Raw genomic sequence first — 26,440 nt, forward strand, 5'->3', positions numbered from 1 at the left:
CAGGTAAAGGTTAACTTTGCTACCTAAGACTATAATAGGAGATTGATATTCTTAGAAAGCTTCCTAGAGGAATGACTGGAACTGAGAGCTGAAGGATGGATAGTTATTAACCAGGTTAAAAAAAAAAATTTCAGGAAAGAAAACTAGTTGTGCATTTAATAAATATTATTGAGTGCCTTCTATGTGCTAGGCATTTTTCTGGGTCTTGGGATAGACAGGGTCAGAAGTGTATGTGTGGGCTCCTATTTTAGATGGGGCAGTTGTGAAAAGCTTGTCTAGTGGGGTAACTTTTTACAGACACTGAAGTGAGGGACTGAGCAAGTAAGCGGCACTCTGGGGTAAGAGTATTGCAGGCAGCAAGTCCAAAAGCCTGTGGTAGGAAACAGCTTGTACAGAGGACGTAACTGGCTGCATGGTGAATCTGCTTAAATCTCATTTTGTTTAACAGTTTAGTTTTAGATGATTGTAATTCTATCTGGAGCATCTAAAGAGATGCTCAGTTTAGCTTTGTTCAGTCCTGACTGCAGCTGGAGAGAAAAGGGAAAGGAGAGGGATGTATTAAAAAGATTAAACTGGATAAAGGTGGGGCCGGATCTAGAAGATTTGAATGCCAGATTATAGAGCTCAGATTTGATTTTAAGTTAAGTGGGAATTACTGAATGTAAAAATTTGCTCAATTATGTTCAAATATACTGATGTCTTCAGGGATTAACAAGGTTGTTCCTACATTAAAACATGATGACTGCTTTCTTTTCTAACATGGCCAAGTAAAAGAGATGGACATCCAGTTGATTCTGAATAAGGCACACAGAAAGCATATCCTTAACCATTTTTACTAAGAAGTGGCAAAAGAAAAGCCTAAATATCATTATCTGTGCAATACTGTGTTGATTCAAAAATTCTTTTCAGATGATCATTCAGAAGATAGTATCACAGACTATGATCAATTTTGTCATATCTACTCTTAAGTGGTATTTGTTGATAGAATCAAAAAAGCAAGCTGGTAGGATTTCATTGGTGGGACTAAAACATTAAGGATAAACACTTCTAATGCCATTTTCATTATAACAGAAAGGTATTTGTCTAGTCTAGAGAAAGTACAGTATGAAAGAGAGTAATGAAAGGGCTTTAGTGGTAATCTATAAAATGACAGGGTTGGACTATATGATATCTAAAGTCCTTTTCTAGCTCTAAATTTTGTGATTATTGCATATGATTAGAAAAGTGTACTAGAAAGTGACAAAACATAACAGCTAATAGGACTGTACGCTTCTACCTTTATATCCCTCCTTATCTCTTGTAGTGTGCCTGGTATATAGTAAGTTCTCAAACATTTGATTAATGAATAAATTAATTAATAAGTTATAAAAAGTAGACATGGAATTCAAGAAAGCAATAAATCCATTTAGAGTAGAGGTAAACATGTAATATACTTCTCCAAGAGAACCAACATATCACAGTAGAGTACAATGGTTGGCAATAACAAGAAATTCCAATGAGGACCCCGAGGCATCAAAAATAGTTAAATAATGTGCCCAATTTCTTCACAAAATTAGGAAAGCAAGACCATGTTTTATGTTAATCATTGAAGATGGTTAAAACACTATCACTTAACAAGGGTAACATTCAATTTTCTGGGAGACTGACTTACACAGAAAAGCTCATTCTTCTGTTATGTTTAATGAAGAGGTGTTAAAACTAATTCTCTTCAATAGTTGCAAGTGAATATGAACCAAGTGGAACAGGCAAGTTCTTATCTTATATCTAGTTACTGTTCTCCCTAGATAAAGTTTAAGCCAATTAAGTCAAAGATTATATGAAAGTATAATAAATTTTATTTAATTCATTGATTGTATGTACTGATACCTTCTTCAAAAGCCATCAGATCATGTTATGGACCTCATCTTGTTCTCCTGCTCCAATGACTTCCCAGCATAAGAATAAAATGTAAACTCCTTACCATGTTCTGTGGGTTCTACATCTGTGGGTTTTGTGGGTTCTACCTCTCCATCCCTGTCTCCAAATGTTATCCCACCTCTCAATTATTGTTTCAGTTACACTGTCCTCAGTGTTCCTTCAACACCTCAGTCTCATTCTGGCCTCATGGCCTCTGCCCCTTCTCTTCTCTTTGCCTGGAAGGCTCTGCCTTCAGATATTCGCAAATCTTAATATCTCAGTTCATCATTCAGGTCTCTATTCATATGTCACTTCACAGAGGCTTTCCCTATAGATTCCATTCAAAACTGTATCACCATGCCCTTGCCTCTCTAATCCCTTATCTGCTTTATTTTTCTTCCTAGTATCTAGACTACTTGGAAAATATATATTATTTGGTTACATAGTTATTACTTATTTACCTTCTAAAATGTAAGCACTATGAGAGTATGAACTTCATCTGCACTCCAGAACCTAGAAGAGGGCTTGTCAGATATTTATGATTTATTACATACTTGTTGAATAACTGAATGAAATAATGCAGAGTTTCAAGATATGTGTGCAAAAAACAAGTGCAGAATAGTGGACCTGGCATTCAAACATTTGTATTTTCAAAAGATATATACATATTTGTACATGCATGGGCTCTCTCAGGAAGAGAACAGAGGAAATTGATAATACCAGTTGCTTGATGATGGGAAAATATGAGGGTCTGGGTGACAGGCAGGCTTACTTTCTACTTTATATCCTTTTGTATTATTTGGATTTTAAACAAGTCTAGGTATTTTCATTTCAAAAAAAAAGCAAAACAAAACAAGATTAAAATTTACCTTAAACACAAACTTTCATTTAGTAACAATTATGGAATACTTTCTCCTGAGCTCTTATTCTACAAATACAAATGTGCTAAGCAATTTACATACTTCTCATTTAATCCCTGTAACAATCCTATGATATAGGTATTATTATCATACCTATTTTATATAGAGAGAAACTGTAGTATAGACAGATTAAGTTAACTGGCTGAAGTCACACTATTGGAAGCACAAGACGTAGAATTTGAACTCAGACTGACTGAATCTAAAGCTCAAGTATTTAATCATCACTCTCCATGATGTAAATATATAACCCTCAGAAATTTTCTGATAGAAGTTAAAACTATTTGCCTACTTTTGACAGAAACCTCTCAGGGCCTAGTACTGGGGCTCCTGAATGAATGTTGAAATAAAACTGAAAATTCATGATTTCTCTGTGCTTGCTGGATAACACACACAGTTATCTATTCTCAGAAAATATGCTATTAATTGAGAACTCTTGGATTAGGTAGATACGGTGATAACTAGTAATAATGAACAACGATGATCATTTGGGCACACTCTATATGTCAGGCATTATGGTAAACATTTGACATTCATCATCTCATTCAATCCTTAAAAAGATAAAGTAGACTCTATTATTGTCTCCATTTTACAAAAACAGAGACTTAGCTTTAGGCTAAGGAATTTTTCCAAGATGACAAGAGAGAGTAAGTGAGAAGCCAGAATGCCAATCCAGGTCCAAATCCAAAGTCCATGTTCTTAACAACTCTGGTCTATTGGAATCAAAACAGAAGGCTTTCAAACAATGGAACAGAAAGGTCGTATAAATTTTCTTGAATGTGTGGAGTAACACAGTTATAAATGATTTCTTAAATACAAATTCAAATCTGAATTAGATTCAGATTCAATAAACATTTGTTAGGACCAGGAACTATCCTCCACTCTATCATGTATAGTCTCTATGCAACTTAAACCTCTTATTGGAAATAACTTGAGTGTTAGAGCCACTGCTTCCATTAACTTGTAAGCATCAAGGAAGAACGAAAATCTCAAACGGAGGGAAGGGCAGCACTGACATCCGGGCTATTTTTTCCTCCTAGTTTTCAGAGTTAACAGCATAAAAGTCATTTTATTGTGTACCTTAATTGATTCAAGGTATATTTATAGTGGGACAAAATACATTTTTAAAATGAAAATTTTGTGTACTTGTAAATACTTATTTAGTAACAGAAGAGGAGACAATTACGTTAAAGGCAGATAATCTTTGTGTACCGAAATATACAATTCTTATAAAATAGTAGAAGCTTAATAACAAGCAGTATCTAGCCTTTGGATCTTACATTCTCCCGCAACAAAGTTCAAAAATACCTCCCAAAATCCAAGGCGGGGGGCGCTGACCGTGGTAGAATAACACTATCAACTAAAACCTGTAGAATGCCTAACACATTCTACCCGATAATAGTAACCTAAACTATACGTTATACAGCACAATTATTCAATTCTGGTCAAATAATCTCATAGAGTAAACAGCAGTCAGCCTTGACTTCTCTGAAACTGAGTGCCTAATGAGCACTCCTCAAGGCGAATCTCGCAGAAACTACGAACAGACGGTAGAACTGATTCTCAGTGCTTTAAGTCCCTTTCATTTGCAGAGCACTTTGTCAACCAGTATCTCTTCCATAGCTCATCTGATCCCCAGCAATCCCGTTAGTCAGTGCTGGCAGGTCTTATTTTGATGCTACAGTTGGGGTCTGGGAAGGTTCCCAAGTGACCTTTGTCAGGTTAACGCAGAACCTCGCTGGACAAAAAGGTTATAAGCTGGGGAACCAAGGCTCCTCTTGATAGTTAAGCCCAGAGTTACATTTACATCTGTGTCTGAAACAAAACACTCTGAATTTGGAGTCCGAAAGGAACTTTACACTGTAAGGTGCCGGACAGTTAAAGTGTTCTGCCAAAGTCTGGGAAAGGGGCCAAGATGCCCTTTAAAACTTCTGACTTCCTGAGAATTTCAGGCAGGAGATCCCTGACCTTCCTGCTGAGCAGTCGAGGTCTCCCGATGAGGCAGAGCCACATTCTAGTGGGTTCTCGAGTTCCTTCTTCCTTTCACTTTCTCCACTGGGACCCTAACCAGGCCCACCCCCATCCCCACCCTCACCGCCCCACCTAACGCTTCCGTATTTGTCAACAAGCCCACTTGGTTCTCTATCCCTGAGGCGGCGGGACCCCTCCGCTTCCTGCGAGACGGGTCATCCGAAGAAACGTCCCCGAGACCAGAGTTTTCTTCTCTTGCCTTTCACTCACCTCAGGCCCCGGAGAGGTTACGGAGACGCTTCACTTCAATGTCCGCCCCTCAGCGATTCAAACTCAGCCACGAGATTCAAACCCAAGCCTGCTTTCTCAGCGCCTCGTTTCATTGGCTGCCGTCTTCGTGACGTCATCACGCCGGACGTCGCCGTGGCGCGCTGCAGTTTGGCGCCCGGCGTCTCAGCGGCCCCTTGCCGTGGAAGCTACCTTGCTCCGTGTCACCGTGGCAACTCGCACGGCAGTTTCCGGAGGCGTTGGCCGAGGTGGGCGGGGCTAGGCCGGAGCTGCCACCTGGGATCTTCAGGCAGCCTTCAGACCGTGGGCGCGGGCTGCGGTCCCAGGGTTCTGGGTGTGAGTGAGACGGGTGCGGGCAGGGGTTGGCGGTGCCCTCTGCTAGGGGGAGAGGCGGAGCCTGTTGGGTGTGGATTAATGGGTTCTGGGTATTTGTTTTCTCCTTTTCTCTATTGAGTAGTGAGGCCTCCAAGGCACAGGTCCCATGATCTGGAAGGTATATGGACCTGTTCGTTCCAACCACTTTCAGTTGGACCGAAGTGGGGTCAATTCGCCTCAGTTAATTGAAAGTTCAGGACTTTGGTTTGAGGCCCCAGGCTTCATTTCTCAGGAACCCCAGGCCTACTCCCTTAGTGCTGACTCTGAAATTATTTGTTGTATGGCTGTTTTTTACATTTCTTTCTAATGATGGCATTACAAAATAAATTTATTTAAATTTATTGGCTTAGTTCATTATTGGATGCAATGGGCTTTTAAGCCTGGGTTGTCGGTAGTATTTTAGAATGTACACTTTAAAAAGAAAAAAATACCTGGAAAAAAATGGGAAATGTGTTCGCTAAGAGAATTCATCTTTTATTTATCAGGATATTTTTAATAGTATGATCTGAATTTTATTGTTGTTCTTTATGTTACTACTGTTGTATCCATTCATTCAGCAGTTATTGATTGTAGATTTTAAGGACATAATAGCACACAATTGAGTCAAAATCCCTGCGCTCTCAGAGCTTATGCTCTAGTGATTCAACATCACCATATATACAGGATGGCACAATACCAAATGCAGCGTATTATAAGTGAAACAATGTAGGGGAAACGCTCATATTATAGACATTTATTTCCTATTGAAAATCAGAAGCACTATGTATTGTATATGATGCATATTATAAGATTCTTTCTGAACACTGGATAGAGCATCAATAAAGCTACTAATTGCTGGCTGTATTACATATATCTTAGCTAATGAGATAGTGATTTGTATGGTGCTTGGTTTGGTAATGAAATTGAGAAGCCTTTTAATTTTATTTCAAATATGCACTCACTCTATAGTACTTTACCTTTGATGTCCTGGACATTTATTAATTTTATATATGTTATCTGGTCACTTAATTTTCGAAACAGTCCATGAGATGTAGATACTATTCATTTTACTGAAGAGAAAACTGAAGTTTTCAGAAAATCTCGAAAGGAAAATATTTCTGTTGAAGGGTACAACCCAGCGAATTCAGAATGGAGTCATTTGTTTCTGAAATACTTTCTAGACTAAGTGATATTAAGATGCTATCTTAATGTAGTCTGAAAATAGGCATATATTACCAATTTCTTGTAAAGGGGCACTGAGCATTGGTGAATAAGTAAGTAGAAGTGTTTAAATTTCGTCGTTTTTGATACCCACATTGTATAAGGCTGACCAGTCTCACAGGTGTTTCCACACCTAATCTAAATGCTTATTTTACATTTAACTTTAAATTCTGCCTTACACTTGCCATTTAACAGTGTTCAGATTTTGAAGTCCATATTTTTAAGGAATTGTAGATTTACTATGCCAGCTGGCTTCTCTTTAGTTTGGCAAGACATTAAGGCGTACAACAGAAAGGACAAGAAACTGGCGTATTTTGTAACGAAATGTAGGGAAAAGAACCAAAACTTTCCAAACACGTAGTGCTAAGAAGACAGAAATTCCCACCTGTTGTTAGAAATTAGAGTATACTAACTGCCATGTTATTTAAAACATAGAAATTTAACATAGGTTCAGAGTAAACTGAAAAGAGTGGAGAGAAGGATAAAATGGAAAGTGAGATTTGAGGTTTCATCAGACGTTAAAAAAAAAAAGTAAAAGTGAATTTCAACCTGGCAATGCTAGGGACTTATATCCCTCACCTCCCCCAGGAACACCATTTGGAACCCCGAGCTCCTGGGACCCTTTGGCAGCTGGGGCCTGGAAGCAGCGGAACCAAAGGCAGACGGTCCTCTGTTGCTGGGGCGGACGTGGGCCCAATCTGTCCGTTCTCGCAAGTTTCCCCCAGGGCTGGGACTTGTGCGGGCGGCAAATTCAGGTTCTCTGTCACCGTTGTGGTCGTCGCAGGCCCGAGTTAGAGGCCAACTGAGAAATCTTCGTGCCTCAGGTGAGGAGAAGGTGGCCGAGTCCCGGGAGCTCTTTTGGAGCCCCCCCCTCACCTTTGGGGGAACTTCCATGGGTTGCCGGATTCACCCAGCACAGAGGAAACTCGCGCCTCTGCTCTCCCGCTTCCTCTCCTCAACACTCATTAATCCTGAGTTCAGAAGTTTCTAAACAGTTTCCCTTGTCAGAGTGTAATTCTTACGCAAAAGAATGGATTCTAACTTTTTCTTTAGGACCTCTTTCACTTTCTCTGTGTTCGGGTGCCAGCCTCCAGGTCGAATTTTTGGCCCTAGGAATTAAGTTTCCGAAGGGTTTTCTCTGCAGGGGGAGCTGACTGCAATGATGGTAATTGGTAGCTCCGGTGAGCAAGTAGTTTTCAGAGGTATCGCTCACCTTTGTGTTCCCACATTTAAAAGAGTAACCTGGCTAATTCCGTGGTCTCAGCAGTTTAAATTGAATTTTGCTGGCAGAGAAAAGTTAAATGGCTTGCCTAGGAAACCACAGAGTTGGCTGTAGAGTTTAGGTTTCCTGATATCCTGCTTCTTTTCTGTGAACAGAGGGAAGTTAAACTATCTTAAATCGTTTAGGGGAGCTAGTTCTTAGCGGACTGTGGAAGTGCTCTGGGTTATCTGGTGGGATATGGGGCTGCAGAAGAGAGGGCAGGAACTCCCTTTAGAACTTGCCCCCTTCCATTTTTAGGGAGGTATTCAAAGACACAACCAAAAAGGAAGATTAATTATTGAGGCCTTTTCTCCATGTTTACCCACATTAGTAGCCAATTAGTGTATACTAATATCTACAGGCTTTGTACCTTGAATATATTTGAGTAAATACAAAGAAATTGAATGCAGAAGAAAATTAAGCGCTGTTGAAAGAAGCATTTTTTTTCTACGCTATTTGCTTTTTCCTGTGTGGTTCTGATTCTGATATTGGAGTTGATGGGCTTTTTATTTGTTTGTTTGCTTGTTTTTTTAAAAAAATCAAAATCTGAACATACAGTATAGATTGTTTACATATATTGGATAGGCAAAAGAATCGAATAAGTTATTGGTTGTATTGTTTAAATACTCCATATTCCACTATTTAGGGCTGTACATCGTTCCTGTGTCCTCTGTTGGGTGCCCCACAGTATACTGTATTTCCAAGTGGAGTAGGACCAAGCAATAAAATATTGGCTCCTTAAAAAAAATCTAATTCATGGAATACTACAAATACCTAGTCATAGTGTAATCAAAGTACCATTCAATTACATGAGTGTATTAAATAGAGCCAGTGGGCTGTGTTTATAGCCTATAGGTTAAGAGAAAAAGTTCTGGGGATAGAATGCTGATGTTACAGTTCTAGCTTTATGGCTCTCCAGCTATGTGACTTTTCAGCAAATTACTTCTCTGTTTTCCTCACCTGCAACATGGAAATAATAATAGTACCTACCTTTAAGAGTTGGGGTAAGGATTGAATGAGTTAGTACATGTAGTGTGCTTAGAATAGTAAGTGGTACTTAGTAAGTGCTCAATAAATGTTAGCTTTTATTTTGAAATACGTTAGAAATGCTAAGTTAGAGCATAGTTTGGCTTACTTTTGTAAACTTTCTGGAAAACATAAGGCATAATTCATAATTTGGCTAATTTGTTACTGCTGAACATCCAAAATCTTACTTAAAACTCTCATTAAAATTTTTTTTTTGCCATATTTTTTCTGTCACATTTACAACATAATTCTGTGAATTATGTCTTTGGTATCCTCAAGGTTACATCTTACTGATATTATATTTATATAATATCAAATATGTATTTTTATTGATTTTCCAGTCATTACATGTGATTGACTTTTCAACATTATTCTTCATTTTCTAATGCAAAAGGAAGGGAAGGCATATTTAATCAAGATATATGTTTCTTAAATATTTTGAGAATGTGGTTTTTGGTAGGGTCAGTGAGACAGGTAAAATTTTCTAAAGCAAGGTTAATTCTATAGAATCTGGAATTTATCCATCCATTCTTTTATATTTTTATTTTTTCCAGAAAACACGTATTAAGCGCCTAGTGTGCATCTGATTTCGTGGATATAAAGGTGTGGTTCTTACTTTTAAATAACTCATAATCCATGAGGAAGGAAAAGAGTAGTGTTAAATTGTTATTTACTTTAATAATATAAAAAATGTTGCTTGCATCCAAATGGGTAAAGAACATAATGTTTTCAAAGGGTATTCTCTTAATATATTTCATAAATTACTTTTTTCCTCTCCATTTTAAAGAATTACAGATTACAGAATAAAATGGAGCAAGTAAGAGAAAGCGAAGGAATATATCAGTTATTTACTTGCTTTTTTGGGGGCATGGGGCAGGGAGCAGATAATTAAAATGATATGAAGTGCCAAAGTGTGTTCAGTGGAGTGTTTATAAAGTTATAGTTTAAAATGATATGTATTTCACTGATATAAGCCATGGTGAGGTGATTTCATCAGAGCATATCCATGACAAATCTGTAAGATTTTCACAAACTGATAACCTCCTTTTCTTTTTGGTTGTACATGCATAGCCTTTTTTCAGGGACAATTTTTCAAACAAAGTTAAATTGAAAATGAAGATTTAGCATTATGAGAAAAACAGAAGAGCTTGAAATAAAAGACCATGTGAACCTAAAATAGAATAATGTTTTTAATCCTTTTCAGAAAAATGATGACTGATTAATCAATATTCACATCTCTGATGGTTAAAACATTAATGGTCTCAGAGCTTATCAGGCCACATTAAAAATTGTATTTTCAGATAGTTTCTGGGGTTCTCTTGGGTTCCTTGCTTTGCATAAGGAGGGTAATCACCTTCACTTGTCTGAGATGATGAATTTTTCATATTTTTCCTGTGTTAAATATTTCATACTAATTTGCTTTCCCCCAAGTATTATAACATTCTTTTGAAAAAAGCCAACAATCATGATATTTTAAATTTTTTTCTAGATTTGTTGATCTACAGAATGCTTCAATACCCATATTTTTGTAGAATCTATAAAAAATTTCTTTCGTGCTGGTTGGAATCTGGCATATTTAATTTGGGTGTCTGGCCAAAAAAAATACATGCTACAGCAGAAAGATATAATGAATATGAAGCCCAGGAGCAAACAGATCAAACTGGAGCTCAGGAGTTACAAGACAGAGATTCTGAAGCGATGACTAAATTACATATTCCAGTGATGGTGGATGAAGTTGTTCGTTGTTTGGCACCACAAAAAGGGCAGGTAAGTTGGTTAGTTTTATATTTTCTAACACTTTTTAATTGAGATATAATTCACTTAATATTCACAATTTTAAGGTGTACAATTCAGTGTTTTTTAGTATATTCACGAGCTTATGCAATTATCACCACTGTCTAATGCAAGAACATTTTTATCACCTCAGTAGGAAACCCCATACCCATTAGCATTCACTCCCCATTGACCCCCTTCTTGCCCCTGACAACCACTAATCTATTTTTTGTCTATATGGATTTGTCTAATCTGGACATTTCATATCAATGAATTCATACAATATGTGGTCTTTTCCGCCTGCCTTCTTTTACTTAGCATGTTTTCAATATTTATCCACATTTTAGCGTTTTTCGGTACTTCATTTCTTTTTATTCCTGAATCATTCCATTGTATGGATACGGCTTTTTTTTTAATCCATTCATCAATTGATGAGATGTATGTTTCCACATTTGGACTACTCTGAGTAATGCTGCTATGAACATTCATGTACAAGTTTTTGTGTGGACATGTATTCAGTTCTCTTGGGCATGTACCTAGGAGTGGAATTGCTGGGTCATATGATAACTTTATGCCTAACTTTTTGAGAATCTGCTAAACTGTTTTCCAGAGTTGATTAGTTTTGTCAAATAACAGTTTTAAAAGGAAAAGAACATTATTCCGGCTATGTGGTTAGGGTATGAAAACTGAATTCTAGTATAGCTTCTTGAGAATTTTCGTATCTTTTTAGGAATGACTGGAGACAAAGATAAACATCTGAATTCCTGTCCCCTGTTTTCTTAGGCTTAGTTTTCAGCTACCTTTCTGTCTTACTGAGAGTTCTCCAGAGATATAGGACCAACAGGATATGTGTGTGTGTGTGTGTGTGTGTGTGTGTGTGTGTGTGTGGTGGGGGGTGTATGGTGTATGTGTGTATAAAGAGAGAGAGAGAGAAAGAGAGATTGTTTGATTTTAAGGAAGTAACTCACGTGATTATAGAGGGTTGGTAAATTCAGAATCTGCACAGTAGGCTGGTAGGCCAGAGACCCAGGTAAGATTTCCAGGTTGAGTCCAAAGGCGCTTGGCTGGCAGAATTCCTCCTTGTTCCAGGGAGGTCAGTGTTTGTTCTATTAAGGCTTTCTAGTGATTAGATGAGACCCACCCATTATTTGGAGGGTAATCTGCTTTACTCAGTCCAGCAATTTAAATGTTAATTCTTATCTAAAAAATACCTTCACAGAAACATCCAGAGTAATATATGACCAAATATCTGGGCACCATGGCTCAGCCAAGTTGACATATAAAATTATCCAGCATACTTGCCTTATTTATAGTGTTGCTAACAGGATTGTATAAGGTCTTAGGTATGAAAATCTTTAAAATCTATAAAAAGATCACAAAAATGTTAGGTGATATAATATCCAAAAAGAAAAAACTAGTCTTTCTGAAAATTAATCACATTTACAAAAGGAAAAGAAATTTTTTTTTTTTTTAATTTTTATTTATTTATTTATTTATTTATGGCTGTGTTGGGTCTTCGTTTCTGTGCGAGGGCTTTCTCCAGTTGCGGCAAGCGGGGGCCACTCTTCATCGCGGTGCGCGGGCCTCTCACTATCGCGGCCTCTGCTGTTGGGGAGCACAGGCTCCAGACGCGCAGGCTCAGTAGTTGTGGCTCACGGGCCCAGCTGCTCTGCGGCATGTGGGATCTTCCCAGACCAGGGCTCGAACCCGTGTCCCCTGCATTGGCAGGCAGATTCTCAACCACTGCGCCACCAGGGAAGCCCCCGAAAAGAAATTTTTATCATAGTAAATTTTCATTAAATGTCTGTTTATAACTTTATGCTGATGGTAATTAGCATACTGACTTCAGAACTATGATCTCTTATTCTAGAAGCTACTATTATTACCTAAATCAGTTATATTCATTTTAAAAGCCATTCTTTGTTTCTTTTCCCAACATATAGTGGCTTAGTAGTTAAGAGCAAAGATTCTATAACAAGACTGTATAGGTTTGAACCCACTGTCTAGCACACATGTGTGTGTGAACACATACACACAGCTCTTAAAAAGCCATCAGTGATAGGACTTAGGTTGCTTTATCATAAAAAATATTCTGTTTACCTTATCCTCAGGCAATATATATATAATGAAATAAACCCAGTATCCTTAAATGAGATTATGTGTTTAAAGTATCTGGCTAAATGCTGTCACATAGTAGGGACTCCAAAATATACATGAAAATGTAAGTTAAAAAATTAGATTGGATAAAACTTCCTGTTAAGTATGACTTCATCAAAATGAAATTCTCTTCATTTCCTTTAAAGATTCATAAGGCAAGGATAGTAATTAATACTCATACCAAAATGTGAGTTTTAAAATGTATGTATAAATATATATATTTGAGATATATATGAGAGGGGAGGGGCAGTTAGTAAAAATGTGGAACTGGATTTGATGGCTTGAATTTGATCTCTGGAACCAGAAACCAAATTCATTGTATAAATTTGCTGAACCTTAGTAGCAAAAACCAAATATTTATTTTGCAATAACCCATGAAGTAGAAAAACAACCAAACAAAAACAAACCTGGCTAAGTCTCCTCCTAATTCAGTATTGGATCTGCCTTTTTTCAAAAACCAAGTGGAATAAAATTAGGGGATTCTACAACCTGACCTACCCTGCTGTTTCATTCTGTTCAAGTTCATGACAATTGTAATGTTGGTTTATTTTGACATTTCCATTGTTCTGATTTGAGTTGGGTTTTCTAGTAACTTTTTATAGAAAGTTTAATTTTATGAATGTTATTTATGAGAACTTTAATGTGAGGTACACTTAGAGACAATGTTATTTCTTACCATTTCTGCTGTCTAGCAGACAGCTTTATTCACTATTCCCTTAATCTTCAAGTAATAAAGAACTACTGACAGTCCTTGGACAGTAAAGGTCTTCATTTTTTCCAGAACCCATTATTTTCTGCTTTTCTTCCTGAGCCTTTTCTCCAAAATCACTTTCCTTTGCAAACTATGAGTCATACATTCACCTGTATCAATCACCTACTTAATTACTGTTTTTCACATCACCTTCAATGATAAATTTACAAATGAAACTTTGATCATAACAGGAACTTTAAATGTAGTTTTGAGTGAGGCCTCAGTCATTTAATAATTATTTCCTTTTCTTTAATATTTAAAAGATGCTTACTTAAAGAAAATAATTGATTTTGGTAATTTCTTCATAGCCAATTCACTACATATTAACTTAGTTTTGCAAATACATGCAAAATATTTATGAGTTTGAATTAAAAGAAAAAAATTCCTCTTCCTCTTCCTTGGGAGGTACAGAAGGAATTAAATAAATTATAATTATTCTCCTTGCCCCGTTCTCATTATTTCATAGTCTGGGGAATAATTTTTGTAAGGAAGTATTACTTGTTCTAAAGACATTTTTCTTGCTCCTGAAGATGTTTTAGTGTAGGCTACCTTGGCCAATGTTTTATTCCTTATTTCTGAAAGCTGGAGAAAATATGCATGATCCTGTCTAGTTGAAAATGATAGCAGTTTGAAGGATATAGGAGTCTTGGTATTCTTTGCCCAGTAGTATTGCTAATGTAGCTAATGTAGCTTGGTGCCTTAGAGTTTCTGTAGGAGTGAAAAGTTATGAGGGACATGATGGTCATGCAAGGACTAGTACCAGTAGATGTGTAATTTCATATAAGTAGCTTATCATGCCTCTGCCTCAGATTTCTCATCTGTAAAATGAAGAAATACAACCTATCTCGTATGGTCATTGTAAGGGTTAAATGAGTTCATTTATGTAAGTCGCTTAGAATGATATCTTCTGAGTAGTATGAGCTCAATAAACATTATCTGATACTATTATGGGGATTAGGAAGATCAGCATTGGTAGCTAGATACAATAAAATTCAGGAGAAAAATGCCAGGAGGCAGCAAAGGTGGAACCAACATGTTTGTAACTGAAAAAGTGCCGTTTCTTTTGCCTGAACCATTCTTCAGGTCTTGAGTTAAATTTCACTTTCTCAGGGAAGCTTTTCTGGAGCCTACAGAGGAGGGCGGTCTCCTGATTAATACATTCATGGAGTCATATACTTTTCTTTCATAGCACTTATAATAATTTATAATTATAATTTTTTAATGAGATTATTTGTTCAGTGGACAGCTCTCCTAGCAGACTGCCCTCCATGAAAGTCATGGACATGTTTATCTTGTATACCATTGTATCATTATATCTTCAGGGCCTAGCATAAGGACTGTAACATGGTGGGTTTGTAATGATTTTTAAGGGAATGAATAAAAGTCAGAGTAAACTGGAGGACAGATGTGAGGCACAGATAAAAAGAATGTCCCTCGGGTACTATGGTAGCTTCTCCGGCTCAAGACTTATATGATTCCAGCCTCAGTGTGGCAGGCCCAGTCTGATGAAGTAACTGGAGAAATCTGGTGAAGGAACAGATATGAGGACTGAGAAAATGAGCTGGTACCTAACTGATGCAAAATAGATTATGATAAATATCAGGCTAAGGTTTTAAGGTTGGGTTTCTAAATATTCAAAATAAGTATTTTATCTATTTTGATAGTCTAACATTTAATATTAATTTCATCATTACTTGATTTACCAAAGCTGTCATGGTACAAGATATGATAGTTTTCTTTCTAAAAAACGCCCTATGCTCTATATAATGGATTTTTCTTAACATCAATTTCAGTATTTCACTTGTTTTACTTTAAATCCTTTATAATCTTTAAACAGAGAGTGAACATCAAAGAGAAAATCCTGGGACTATAGGTTTACTGTCTTTAAATATTAAAGGCTGATCGATAACAGAAAGGAGGAGTTTATTTTGTTTAACCTCAAATTATTGAGAAAGTTAGGAACTTTTATATGAGACAGGACCTGTGCTATAGCATATGTAGGGAGATGCATTTTTTTCCTAAAAAAAGACTAATAAATTTCAGATAGAATGGACTGTGTCAAGATGCAGTGTCCTCTCCTTTATTTTTTAACATATAGCTTTCTTGGAAGCAAATTTTTATTTTACACTTCTTTCTACCATTGTTTATTTGAAAAATGTTTCTGTTTTAAAGCATTGTGTAGCTAGTTAAGTGACCTATGTATCAAAATACCTTCAGGAGTGTGATATTTCCAGTGTTGTACTGGTAAGTATTTAACACCTGGTGTGTGGATCAGGGTGGGGTATGGATTTAAAATAAACCAAAAACCTTGATTTATTTTGTTTGCAGATTTCCATGAAATACAAATTCCTACCATGCACATTTCAAGCTTCTAACCTGGTGTCACTGAATGTAGCATTAGGAAGAAATATGTACAGTTGGCTCTCTCTAGCTACTGTGAATAACACTGGATAGGACCCTCATGGTTGATGCCATTAGATATCTGTAGATTATATAATGGCAAAAATTTTTGCCTGACAATTCTGAAAATTAGTACAGTCTGTAAATTTTTCCCTTAGCTTATTTGACATTCCCTCGTTAAGACCTATATTTTATGTTTCTCTATCCTGGAGGTACCATGGTGTAGCCATAGAATACTGTTCTCATCTACTTTTTAACAGTGGTATTCTTTTTTTCTCTCTCTAATAAACAATCCATCCCAAATATAAAACAGGTTAAAAATGGTATTGTATAGTATGAATTTGTTTATGTAATTTACTTGTTATCAAGTCCATTATGCATTATATAACAGTGAGACATTTTGTTGAGTGCAAAAACTTTGAAATTAACATCAGGGTCTTTTTTTTTTTTTTGCACAATTTGGATTCACACAGGTAAATAAATAATAAAAATGTAACTGTTTTTTAAACAGTTTTCCTGGAACCTCACCTTAATTTTTAATTAAGTAGAAGTAGTAAGAGAATTTTAATTAAATCAAAAAGGCCATTTTAGTAAAAAAAATTAATTAAAGGTTCAGTACAGTAATAAGATAAAGCAATTACAAATATTTATGCACCTAATGTCAGACCATCAAAATACATGAAGCAAAAACTGACAGAATTGAAGGGAGAAAGAGACAGTGCTACAATAATAGTTAGAGACTTCAATGCCCCACTCACAATAGTCTATAGAACAAGCAGACAGAATATAAATAAGGAAATAGAGGACTTAACACAATAAACCAACTAGATCTGACATTTACCGAACACTCTACCCAACATCAACAGCATACACATGTCTCAAGTGCACATGGGATATTTTCCAGGATAAACCATATGTTAAGCTATAAATTCAGTCTCAATAGATTTTAAAAGACAGATATCATTTAAAGTATCTTCTCCAGTAGCAATGGGATGAAGTTAGAAATCAATAACAGAACAAAATCTGGAAAATTCATGAATTTGTGGAAATTAAACAACACACTCTTAAACAACCAATGGATCAAAGAAGAAATCACAAGGGAAATTAGAAAATACTTAGAGATGAATGAAAACAAAACCACAATATACCAAAACTGAAGGCACACAGTAAAAGAAGTGCTAAGGGAGAAATTTATAACTATAAATGCTTAGATTAAAAAAAACAAGAAAGTTCTCAAATCAGCAACCTAGTTTTACAACTTAAGCAACTAGGAAAAGAAGAATAATGAAACCCAAAGAAAAACAATGGAGAAAATCAATGGAACCAAATTGAAGGGACCAACAAAGTTGACAATCTTAGCTGGAAGGTCTAAGAGAAAAAGAGAGAAGACTCAAATTACTAAACTGAAAATGGGGACATAACCACCAGTTCTACAGAAATAGAAAGGATTATATAAGAGTACTATGAACAGTTGTATGCCAACAAATTGGATAACCTAGATTAATTGGATAAATTCCTAGAAACAACAGAAACTACCAAGACTAAATAGGGAATAGAAAATAGAAAAAAAAAAAAAAAGAAATAGAAAATCTGAATAGACCTATAACTAGTAAGGAGATTGAATCAGTAATCAAAAAATCTCTTGACAAAGAAAAGCCCCAGACCTGATGGCTTCACTGGTGAATTCTACTGAACATTCAAAGAAGAATTAATATTAACCCTTCTCAGACTTTTCTAAAAAACTGAAGAGGAGGAAATACTTTCTAACTCATCCTATGAGGCCAGCATTTTCTTGATACCAAAGCCAGACAAAGACACTACAAGAAAAGAAAACTACAGACCAATATCCCTTATAAACACTGACACAAAAATCCTCAGTAAATGCTAGCAAACAGAATTCAGCATCACATTGATAGAATTATACACCATGACCAAGTAGGATTTATTCCTGGAATGCAAAGATGGTTCAACATACAAAAATCGATCAGTGTAATATGCCACATCAACAAAATGAAGGGAAAAAAAACATGTAATCATCTTAATCAGTGCAGAAAAAACGTTTTACAAAATTTAACACCTTTTCATGATAAAAACACTCAACAAACTAGAATAGAAGGAAACTACCTCAACCTAATAAAAGCCTTATGTGAAAAACCCACAGTAAATATCATACTCTGTGAAAGACTGAAAGTGTTTCCCCTAAGATCAGGAACAAGGCAGTGATGCCCACTTTCACCAATTCTGTTCAACATACTACTAGAAGTTCTAGCTGGAGCAGTTAGTCAAGAAAAAGAAATAAAAGGCATCCATATTGGAAAGGAAGAAGTAATATTATCTGCGCAGATGATATGATCTTATATGTAGAAAACCCTGTAGATCCCACACACAAACCCAAACCAACACAAAACCTAAAGAACTTATAAATAAATTTAGTAAAGTAGCAGGATACAAAGGCAGCACACAAAAATCACTATACATCTGAAAAGAAAATTATGATATAGTTCCATTTACAATAGCATTGAAAAGAATAAAATGCTTAGGAATAAACTTAATCAAGGAGTTGAAAGACTTGTACAATGAAATCCACAAGACATTTCTAAAAGAAATTAAAGAAGACATAAAAAAGAGAAACGCATCCTGTGTTCATGGATTTGAGTACTTAATATTGTTAAAATGTCAATATTACCTGAAGCAGTCTACAGATTCAATGAAATTTGTTCCAAAATCCCAATGATGTTTTTTGTAGAAATAGCAAAATCCATCCTAAAATTCATTTGGAATCTAAAGGGACCCTGAATAGTCAAAACAATCTTGAAAAAGAACAAACCTGGAGGAATCATGCTTCCTAATTTCAAAACTTACTATAGAAGTACAGTAATCAAGAGTGTGGTACTGGCGTAAAATCAGACATACAAACTAATGGAATAGAAAAGAAAACCCAGAAATAAACCCTCACATATATGGCCAAATGATTTTTGACAAGGGTGACAAGATCATTCAACGGGGAAAGGACAGTCTTTTTAACAAATGGTGCTGGGAAAACTGGATATCTACAGAGAGAAGAATGAAGTGGGGCTCTTATCTAATACTACATACAAAATTTACTCTAAATGGATCAAAGACCTAAATATAACACCTAAAACTGTAACATTCTTAGAAGAAGACATAGAACAAAAACTTTACAACATTGGATTTAGCAGTGATTTCTTGGATATAACACCAAAGGACAGACAGCAAAAGACAAAAATAGATAAATTGTACTTCATGAAAATTTTAAAAATTTGTGCATGAAAAGACACTATTCACAGAGTTAAAAAGGTGACTCACAGAATGGGAGAAAATATTTGCAAATCATATGGGTTTAATATCCAGAATATATAGAGAATTTTTAAAACTCAACAACACAAAACAAACAATCTGATTCAAAAATGGGCAAAGAACTTGAACAGACATTTCTCCAAAGAAGATATACAAATGGCCAATAAGCACATGAAATTGATGCTCAAGATCACTAATCATTAGGGAAATACAAATCAAAACTATAATGGGATACCACCCCACACCCATTAGAATGCCTACTGTCAAAAAAATCAGAAAACAAGTGTTGGTGAGGATGTGGAGAAATTGGAACTCTTGTGCACTGCTGGTGGGAATGCAAAATGATACAGATGCTGTGAAAAGCAGTATGGCAGTTCCTCAAAAAATTTAAAATAGAATATTACCATATGATCCAGCAATTCCACTTTGGGGTATATACTCAAAAGAATTGAAAGACAGGTCTTGAAGCAGTATTTGCACACCCATGTTCATAGCAGCATTATTCACAATACCTAGAACATGGAATTAACCTAAGTGTTCATTGATGGGTGAAGAGAGAAGAAAAATGCGGCCTATACATAAAATAGGGTATTATTCAGCCTTAAAAAGGAAGGGAATCCTGCAGTATGCTACAGCATGGATGAACTATGAAGACATTTTGCTAAGTGAATAAGCCAGTCATAAAAAGACACATACTATATGATTCCACTTACATGAGGCATTTAGTGTAGTCAGACTCATAGGCAGAAAGTAGAATGGTGGCTGCCAAGGGCTGCGGGGGAAGGGAATGGGGAGTTATTGTTTAATAGAAAAGATAAAATGAGTTATGTAAATGAATAGTAGGGATGGTTGTACAACATTATGAATGTATTTAATACCTACCCCTGAAAAATACACTTAAAAATGGTTAAGATGGTGGGTTTAAGTTATGTGTATTTTAGCATAATAAAAATTTGTTTAAAAAAAGAGCAAGTTACTGTTTTGAGAAAACACTTCTTTTTATATTAAATTATGGCTTCTAGAAATAGATGATTGTTTTATAATTATATGCCAACATTCAAGTAAAAGAAATATTGTTGCTTTTTTATTTTACTGTTGCAGATTCTGTATTTCTTGCAGATTTCTTCTATGTATACTTCTAAAATATGTCTTTAATATATATTTTAAAATCCCATTAGTATTGGATATCATGATTAGCTTTGTGTTTATTATATGCAATATTTTATTAGTACCATATTTATTTAATATGTTATCTGATATTTCAGCTATTAGTAGCATTTATATGTAGCCTGCACTACCTGGTGATGTGATGAACATTTTACGTACTGTTGTTAAGGTATTTAAAATCTTTCAGGGAGTCAACAGTAATAAACACAAAACAATTAGACAATTAAATATTGAATTCTTATATCTGATCATTTAATTAAAATTTTTATCACTCATTTGTTCTTGTAAAATCTACAGTTTATCAGCTCTAATGTGTATTAGTTAAACCCATCTTACTCAAAGTATCAAATATAGAAATTCCTCTTAGAGTTTTAGGGTGGGGCATATGGGAGTATGGATCCCAATGATAAATTTAGCATATTTTCTCTAATGGGAATGTGTATATTTAATGCTATTTATAAAATGTTTGTTCATGTTATAAGAAATGTGAAAAATTCATGCAAAAATGAGTTTTCTGGTTATTTTTTCAAATTTTATTTGGCATATGTAAAGAAATAAGGTCTTTAGGTAAATGAGCTACTCAATCATGCCCAAAATGTTAGTTTCTTTAACAGTTCTTTAGCGTTTTAGAAGTATATACATCGTTTATAACTAAAAGGAGAATAACTTGTTCATGCTTATTTTCCCTTAAAGATGTGGTACTATTTAAAATACTTATTTTACATTTATGTATTTTTATACACATTTATTTAAATAAATAACTATGTATAATTACATTAGTTTTCATATTGAAATCTTTAATAATTGCAGTGTATTTCTTGAATGTATATCCACCCTTTCTAGTAAGTTTAGTATCCGTGAGAATATTCTTGCTTTTCTATCAGTGGCTTAATGCATTTTTATCCCTGTATATAATTATCTTCATTAGAATTTAGAAGCAAATTATAAAGGACATTGGATAAATAAGACCAATAACTTAATTGATTCTTTTGCCTATCCAGTGTCTTTAAATTATCTTCTTATAATTTGGTCTTTTTTGTAGCCCAGAAGATGAATCTTTCGTATATGTTTGCTATTCAAATATGAGAATTTAAGATTCTTTTCTTGTTTTAAATTTAACTTAAAAGGTAATTAGAAATTACAGTTTTTGGTTCAGCGATAATCCCCAAATATATGTGGTTCCATGGTTGTGAAAATGATCTTCCATTTCTAAAAGTCAGACGTAAGTACTGAACTTTAAAATTTATTTGAGCAATTCTTCAAGTTCAGGAAGAAAACAAAGGTCCATTCTGTAAGGGAAGCTCAGAGAAAGAAAAAGGAGAAACAGGTGAGGTTTTTCTGTTCACAAAGCACATTTGCATGAGTCATTCTGAGTACTGGTTACTGTCTATTTAGGTCAGCACTAGTCCCTGATCAATAGTCTAATCATAGTTACTGCAAGAGGCTAAGTCCAGTGGTTTTTTTCCTAGGTCCCATGTTATTTTTGTTAAAAGTGGTAGGAAGTGTACCTTGACCTTGTGAGTTCTCAGAACATTTTATTTTACTCTTCTTCCACTACCTTCTCCTCATATAACAAACTACTTAGCTGTAAGTAGAATACTTTAAATGTTATTTTATAATAAACGAAGTTGCAATGCTTTATGGTGACTCATCTTGTTGTAATGATCTGTGAACTCTTTTTCTCTTTCTTTTTTTGTGGGTGCTAGTTTTTGTCTCCTTTGGGTGAAACAAATATTATTTATCAGAAGGTAATGTACATTTAAAGATTTTATTTACTTTGATGAATGTTGTTTCAGAAAGTATTTATATGCATTTTTTATGGCTACTTAATTTTTCTTGTTCCCTATAAACTTTTCACTTGGTTTGCTTGAGTCTTTAATGTATGAGATGTTATATTGCATTGTGTAATAATTTTAAGGATATATTTTATCCTTGTCATATTCATTTGCTCTGTGTGCTATACAGTATTTTTCTGTATTTATAATTAAATTTCCAGAAAAAAGCCAATTCTTTCTTCTGTTGTATATTTTTTTCTTTTTGAAAAGTAAAAGAAATTAACTCAAAGAAAGGTATAGCATAAATTGACTAGAGCCATCAAGTGACTGAGGCTTAGAGATGGAGATAGAGGAAAAGGGTGCTGTCAAGGGAAGGGAACTGTAAGAGGATGTTTTCAGGAAACTTAATACTAAAAAGGGAGACAAACTTCATGAATTTCTATCTTCTCTATATGTTTTCCCTTCTTTTTCCAGCCTCCTCGCTACCTTATGTCTCTTCTCTGTGGTTTTGATTTTACCTTCCTTTATAGCAGAAATCATGAAATAATTAAAGCAAATTCAGTCATCCATCCTTCCTCCCATTTTAGAAATGATCTTCAAAATGGTCTTATGAAGACTAACTTTTCCACTAGTACGGAATATTGTCACCAAGATGATTTCTTCTTTGAGTAATACATGTGAAACCAACATTTTTGAATAGAAAGGCTTGATTTTGCTCTAATTTAAAATGATCAAAGCAGCAAACTACCTTAATGAACGAACCTGAAGCCAACTTTTCTTGCTAAGGACTACTTTAGAACTTAAATACAAAGTGAGATATTTCAGAATATTTCAGGTATTTCTAAGTGAGACATAGAAAACTATGAGAGAGAAATGTTTTATACTGTTTTCTTGGTTTAATATTTTTGTAACATCTTGTTCATAATAGAAACTGCTGAGATTTTTCTAAAGTTATTGTTTTCCCCTGAAGAGCCATTAGCTTAAATGCATGGTTGATAACATACAAAATAAAATATTTTATTTCAGAATTTATTCAAAGTAAGTGTTAGAAATTCTTTGAGAAACTTATATTAGGGATATTCAGTCAGTTCTTCTTAATGTGACTATACCTTCTGAAAGCCAGGGGTGAGAAGTGGTGTTAGTGTCAAATTCTCCATTTCCTGTAAAATCTATTTATGGATTGACATAATTCTGATTCGGTTATGCTGAAGGATAAAGGATAAAGGTAAACAAGTATCCAACTACAACTGACATTTTTTGTAATTTTTTTGTTTTCAGTGTGTTCTGGTCTGAATTTTTTTATTACATACAAGGTAACTGACTTGACAGATTTGGTTTTATAATTACACATGGAAAAAAATTCAAAAAGTAATTGTTTTTTTATAAATGATTAATGAATGAGTTTTATCATTCTGAAGATGTAACCATATAAATCAAAATGTTCTTTGTTCATGGCTAACTTAATAAATATTTACTGACCACCCACTGGGTATGTCTTAGTCCATTTGGGCTGCTATAAGGAAATACCACCAAGTGGGTGGTAGTTTATAAACAACAGAAATTTATTTTTCACAGTCTATAGTTGTAAGTCCAGGATCATTGTGCCAGATGTTCTTGTGAAAACCCTCTTCCTGTTTCATAGCAAGTGTCTTCTTGCTGTGTCCTCATATGGTGGAGCCTCTTTTATAAGGCACTAATCCCATTCGTGAGGACTCCATCCTCATGATTTAGGTACCTCATAAAGGCCCCCCTTCCTAATACCATCATCTTTGGGGGTTAAGATTTCAGCATATGAACTTTGGGTGGATACAGACATTCATTCTACCACAGGGTACAAATTTTTCTTTCATTTTTGAAGAAACAAAGAATATGGTCTGGCACCCACCAAAAATAGCTTAGAGTTTCCTAAAGGAGGTAAGGGAAAGGCAACCTGAATGGCAGGATAAGTAACTAAACTATTAATATTGTTAACAGAACTAATAGTAAATGATAGGTCAAAGGTAATCCATTTTATGGATGCTCATTTTGCTGAGAGAGAGCAAACTCTAATTGAGTTTATAATATATAATTATATCCACAAAGTAGGGATTTTATGATATAAAAAGGCAGATATTCATTTGCATTATGATATGAAAAGCAAGGTATTAATTTGCATTTTAAATAAGATTCATTACAGCATTACTCTCTAGCTCATTATGTCAGTTTAGGATGTTAACCACAGTATTGCAGGTCTCTGATACTTTTTTACTTCTGTGGTTATGGGAGACCAAGAATTAACTAGTTAAATGAGAAAACAATAAATCATTTTTAACACTTATGTTTGATTATAAATTAGGATGATTGCATATTCCAGTTACTACTTTAAGTTCTATAAATGTTTTTGTTCATTACTTTTGTTTTATATTGGTTTTGGGGTAAAAAGTCTTATAAATCTTTCTAAAGTATAACCTTACTTACCTTAGAGTCTACGCATCTAAATTAAACTTTTTAAAATTGACTTAAGGTTGGAATTTTGAATATCCATTCTTTTCTGTTCTATGTAACAGTGATTTTCTAAGTGCCTTAATTTCTTCCTTCCCTAAATCCCTACATGGCTGTATATTTCTGGGTGCATTTTTAATCTTTTCTGCTGGTGCTCATTTCTTAGTATGCTCACTTATAGCAAGGTCATCACCACCAAATTTTCCAATAGAGCTAATCTAAGCAAACTGGAGTTTCTAGGTGAAAGTAGATAGCACATCTGTTAAGTCAGAAAACCTGGAATAGTCATCCCTCAGATATCCACCTGACTGGCTCCCTCACTTCCGGTCTTCATTCAAATGACACCTTTTTAGAGATATCATCCCTGGCCACCCTATTTAAAATTTCAACTACCATCCCACAATGTTTGATATCCCCTTTCCTTGCTTTTTTTCTTTATCCCTAATACTTATCAGTAACATGCTATATTTTTTCATTTTCAGCTTGCTTCTTAATTGTCTGTTGCCCCTCCCTCACACCCTCCCTCCATGGCATCCTGGAATTTAAGTTCCACAAAGCTTGGGTTTTTTTCTGTTTCTTTACAGCTGTATCCTCAATGCTGAGGACAGTGACTGGCATCTAGAAAATACCCTATAAATATCTGTTGAAATAATTATCAAAAAGAAGAATGAAAAGAAAGGTACTGGTAAGAGAAACATTAAGAAGGTAGATATGGCAAGTGATTGGGTGAAGTGAAGAAAGCCTTGGGAAATTGACAAAAAAGACAATGAGCTGTTAGCTCTAAGTTTCTGTGTGAAAATGAGACCATTTCCTCATTTTTTCAATAAATATTTATTGAGCTTCTATGTAACAGGTGCAGTGCTCTTGATGTTGGGGATACAATGTGGAGCAAAACTGGACATGATCTTAGCCTCTAAGGAGCTTATAATTTAGTGGAGGAGGCAGGCATTTATCAAATAATTATCAAGGTGAATGTGAAATTTCCACAGCTGTGAAGGAGAATACAGTCAGCCCTCCATATCTGCAGTTACACATCCATAGATTCAACTAACTGCAGATCGAAATATTCAGAAAAAATATTCCAGAAAGTTCCAAAAAGCAAAACTTGAATTTGCAGCTCACAGGCAACTATTTACAAAACATTTACATTGTATTTACAACTATTTACATAGTATGCACATTGTATTAGGTATTCTAAGTAATCAAGGGATGATTTAAAGTATATGAGAGCATGGGTTTAGGTTATATGAAAACACTACACCATTTTTTTTCCTTCAAGTTTTATTGAGATATAATTGACATACAGCACTATAAATTTAAGGTGTGTACTGTAATGATTTGACTTACCTACATCATGAAATGGTTACCACAATAAGTTTAGTGACTATCCATCATCTCATATAGATACAAAATTGAAGAAATGGAAAAAAATTTTTTTTCCTTGAGATGAGAGCTCTTAGGATTTACTCTCTTAGCAGCATTTATATATAACATTCAGCAGTGTTAATTATATTTATCATGCTGTACATTACATCCCTAGTACTTATTTATCTTATAACTGGAAGTTTATACCTTTTGATTGCCTTCTTCCAGTTCCCCCTCCCCCACCCCACCTCTGGTGACCACAAGTCCGATCTCTTTTTCTATGAGTTTGTTTGTTTGCTTGTTTTTGAAGTATAATTGA

The 26,440-nt window shown here is 35.0% G+C and overlaps 2 protein-coding genes across 10 annotated transcripts in view; one reads left to right on the top strand and one right to left on the bottom strand.

Moving 5' to 3' along the window:
- The window catches only part of KIF18A (kinesin family member 18A), a 78,698-nt gene extending 73,546 nt beyond the window's left edge, over nt 1-5,152 (bottom strand). Inside the window, exon 1 of the mRNA XM_036861545.1 lies at nt 5,055-5,152. The gene's annotated coding sequence lies outside the window, so the exon portion shown is untranslated. The remainder of the gene's footprint in view (nt 1-5,054) is intronic.
- Nucleotides 5,153-5,222: 70 nt separating this feature from the next.
- The window catches only part of METTL15 (methyltransferase like 15), a 370,942-nt gene continuing 349,724 nt past the window's right edge, over nt 5,223-26,440 (top strand). For 6 of the 9 annotated variants that reach the window (XM_036861552.1, XM_036861553.1, XM_036861554.1 and 3 more), the window contains exons 1-2: nt 7,343-7,471; nt 10,424-10,701. In XM_036861552.1, the coding sequence (XP_036717447.1) occupies nt 10,441-10,701 (261 nt within the window). In that variant the 5' untranslated portion in view covers nt 7,343-7,471; nt 10,424-10,440. Of the gene's footprint in view, nt 5,321-7,342; nt 7,472-9,488; nt 9,538-10,423; nt 10,702-26,440 lie in introns of those variants that run through there. The other 3 variants (XM_036861550.1, XM_036861547.1, XM_036861548.1) reach the window with 3 other exon arrangements.

This window comes from Balaenoptera musculus, chromosome 8, assembly GCF_009873245.2.
Source record: "Balaenoptera musculus isolate JJ_BM4_2016_0621 chromosome 8, mBalMus1.pri.v3, whole genome shotgun sequence".
Taxonomy (NCBI): domain Eukaryota; kingdom Metazoa; phylum Chordata; class Mammalia; order Artiodactyla; family Balaenopteridae; genus Balaenoptera; species Balaenoptera musculus.